The sequence below is a fragment of the Passer montanus genome, unplaced genomic scaffold (genome assembly GCF_014805655.1).
Source record: "Passer montanus isolate IOZ18808 unplaced genomic scaffold, ASM1480565v1 scaffold1313, whole genome shotgun sequence".
Taxonomy (NCBI): domain Eukaryota; kingdom Metazoa; phylum Chordata; class Aves; order Passeriformes; family Passeridae; genus Passer; species Passer montanus.
Window position 1 is genome coordinate 2,317 of NW_024359978.1, and position 3,189 is coordinate 5,505.

At 56.6% G+C, this 3,189-nt stretch overlaps 1 protein-coding gene across 1 annotated transcript; it reads right to left on the reverse strand.

The window, feature by feature from the left end:
* Window positions 1-211: 211 nt before the first annotated feature.
* On the reverse strand, window positions 212-2,858 carry LOC120497605 (heterogeneous nuclear ribonucleoprotein C-like; the record flags this gene model as incomplete). Its single annotated transcript, XM_039699326.1, has 5 exons — window positions 2,786-2,858; window positions 2,568-2,669; window positions 1,243-1,397; window positions 429-490; window positions 212-326 (listed from the first exon to the last, which is right to left on the reverse strand). Coding segments are annotated over exons 1-5 (507 nt in total), but the record flags the coding sequence as incomplete, so codon positions are not given.
* Window positions 2,859-3,189: the final 331 nt, after the last annotated feature.

A 3,189-nucleotide genomic window follows, 5' to 3' on the forward strand; every position in this document is an offset into this window, starting at 1 on the left:
GGATTGGGGGGGACTGGGGTTACTGGTTTATACTGGTTTGTATTGGTTTGTACTGGGAGTACTGGGTTATACTGGGGGGCACTGGTTTGTATTGGATTATACTGGGAGCACTGGGAGGAACTGGTTTATATTGCCGTGTAATGGTTTGGACTGGTCTGTACTGGTCCGTACTGGTTTGTATCAGTCTGTACCGGTTTATATCGGTTTATACCGGTCCATACTGGTTTGTGTCAGTCCGTACTGGTCCGTACTGGTTTATACTGGTCCCACAGACCTTCTCGTTCCTGGGTCCCCGTGTTCCGTCCCCGCTCTCGCTCTGGCCCATACTGGTTTATATCAGTCTATACTGGTCCAATACCAGTCCGTACTGGTCCATACTGGTTTATACCGGTCTATACTGGTTTATATCAGTCTGTACCAGTCCGTACCAGTCCATACTGGTCCATACTGGTCCATACTGGTCCATACTGGTCCCCTTGAGCGACTCCGGCTGCGGGAGGGACTGGGGTCACTGGTTTGGACTGGGAGGGGACTGGGAGGGGACTGGGGTTACTGGTTTGGACTGGGAGGGGACTGGGAGAGGGTTTGGGGATACTGGGAGAGCACTGGGGTTACTGGTCTTTACTGGGAGGGGGTTTGGGGGTACTGGGAGGGCACTGGGGTGTACTGGGGTCACTGGTGTGGACTGGGGGGGTCCCTGTTCCATACTGGTCTTTACTGGGAGTCACTGGGAGGGCACTGGGGAGTCACTGGTCTGTACTGGTCTGGACTGGGAGGGCACTGGTTGGTACTGGGGAGTCAGTTTCAAACAGCTCTGCACTGGTCTGTACTGGTCTGTACTGGTTTGGGGCAGGGCGGGTCCCTACAGGGTCCATAGCAGTTCATACTGGTTCATACTGGTTTATACTGGTCTCACCTGTTCATCCCCCCTCTCCTCGGCCTCGTCGTCGTCCAGCAGGGACGGGGGGGGCCTGTTCTGTACTGGTCTGTACTGGTTTGGGGCAGGGGGCTCACAGGGAGGTCCCTACGGGATCCATACTGGTTTATACTGGTCCGTACTGGTTTATACTGGTCTGTACCTGTTCGTCCCCCCTCTCCTCGGCCTCGTCGTCGTCCAGCAGGGACAGGGGGGCCCTGCTCTGTACTGGTCTGTACTGGTCTGTACTGGTTTGGGGCAGGGCGGGTCCCTAACGGGTCTGTACTGGTTTATACTGGTCTGTACTGGTCTGTACTGGTCTGTACCTGTTCATCCCCCCTCTCCTCGGCCTCGTCGTCGTCCAGCAGGTCGCCCTCCTCGGCCGAGTCCTCGTGGCCGCCCTCGGCCTTGGCGCCGCCGGCCTCGTCCTTCTTGGAGCCCGAGGCGCCCGGCTCCTCCTCCGCCTTGTCGCCCTTGGCCTCTGCCGGGGGGGGAAATGGGGGAAATGGGGAAAAACGGGGGATTTGGGGAAAATGGGGAAAAATGGGGGGAAAACGGGGAAAATGGGCAAAAATGGGAAATGGGGGAAAAATGGGAAATGGGGGAAAATGGGCAAAAATGGGAAATGGGGGGAAAATGGGGGAAAACGGGGGGAAATGGGGGAAAGTTCCCAGTCTGTCCCAGTCTGTCCCAGTTTACCCAGTGTCACTCACTCTGCTCGCGCTCCGGCCGCTCCAGGCTCCCCCAGTTTGGATCTCCCAGTTTAAGGCCCCAGTTTGGCCCCAGTTCAGGTTCCCAGTCTGTCCCAGTCTGTCCCAGTTTACCCAGTGTCACTCACTCTGCTCGCGCTCCGGCCGCTCCAGGCTCCCCCAGTTTGGATCTCCCAGTTTAAGGCCCCAGTTTGGCCCCAGTTCAGGTTCCCAGTCTGTCCCAGTCTGTCCCAGTTTACCCAGTGTCACTCACTCTGCTCGCGCTCCGGCCGCTCCAGGCTCCCCCAGTTTGGATCTCCCAGTTTAAGGCCCCAGTTTGGCCCCAGTTCAGGTTCCCAGTCTGTCCCAGTTTACCCAGTTTGTGTCACTCACTCTGCTCGCGCTCCAGCCGCTCGAGGCTCTCCAGCAGCGCGTGCTCCCAGCTCAGTTCCCAGTTTAAGGCCCCAGTTTCCCCAGTTCGGTTCCCAGTTCAGGGTCCCAGTTTGTCCCAGTCTGTCCCAGTTTACCCAGTTTGTGTCACTCACTCTGCTCCCTCTCCAGCCGCTCGAGGCTCTCCAGCAGCGCGTGCTCCCAGCTCAGTTCCCAGTTTGGTTCCCAGTCTGTCCCAGTTTAACCCCAGTTTAACCCAGTTTCTCACTCACTCTGCTCCCTCTCCAGCCGCTCGAGGCTCTCCAGCAGCGCGTGCTCCCAGCTCAGTTCCCAGTTTGGTTCCCAGTCTGTCCCAGTTTAACCCCAGTTTAACCCAGTTTCTCACTCACTCTGCTCCCTCTCCAGCCGCTCGAGGCTCTCCAGCAGCGCGTGCTCCCAGCTCAGCTCCCAGTTTGGTTCCCAGTTTAAGGCCCCAGTTTCCCCAGTTCGGTTCCCAGTTCGGTTCCCAGTTCAGGTCCCAGTTCAGGTCCCAGTTTGTCCCAGTCTGTCCCAGTTTACCCAGTTTCACTCACTCTGCTCGCGCTCCAGCCGCTCGAGGCTCTCCAGCAGCGCGTCCACCTTGGCCTTGATCTGCCCCAGCTCCTTCTTGATGCTCTGCAGGTCGTCGCCCTTCACTGCAAGCACCAAACAAAAATCAATCCATCCATCAATCCATCAATCGATTGATCAATCCATCAATCAATCAACCGATCAATCAATCAATTGATCAATCAATCAATCCATCAATCACAGCTCGGGCACGGCACGGCGGCCATCTTGGACCAGGGGCGGCCATCTTGGGATTGGGACATGGGGGCCGCCATATTGGGCTGAGCTGTGGGAGCAGCCATATTGGATCAGGCGCCGCCATATTGGATTGGGAGCAGCCATATTGGATCCAGTGCCGCCATATTGGATTGACTGCTGCCATATTGGATTGGGAGCAGCCATATTGGATCAGGTGACACCATATTGGATTGAAATATGGGAGCAGCCATACTGGATTGGGAGCAGCCATATTGGATCAGGTGACACCATATTGGATTGTCCAAGAGAAGCCGCCATATTGTCTAACTCCCACAGGCAGCCATATTGGATTATTCACGTCAGCCGCCATCTTGTCTAACTCCCTCAGGCAGCCATATTGGATTACTC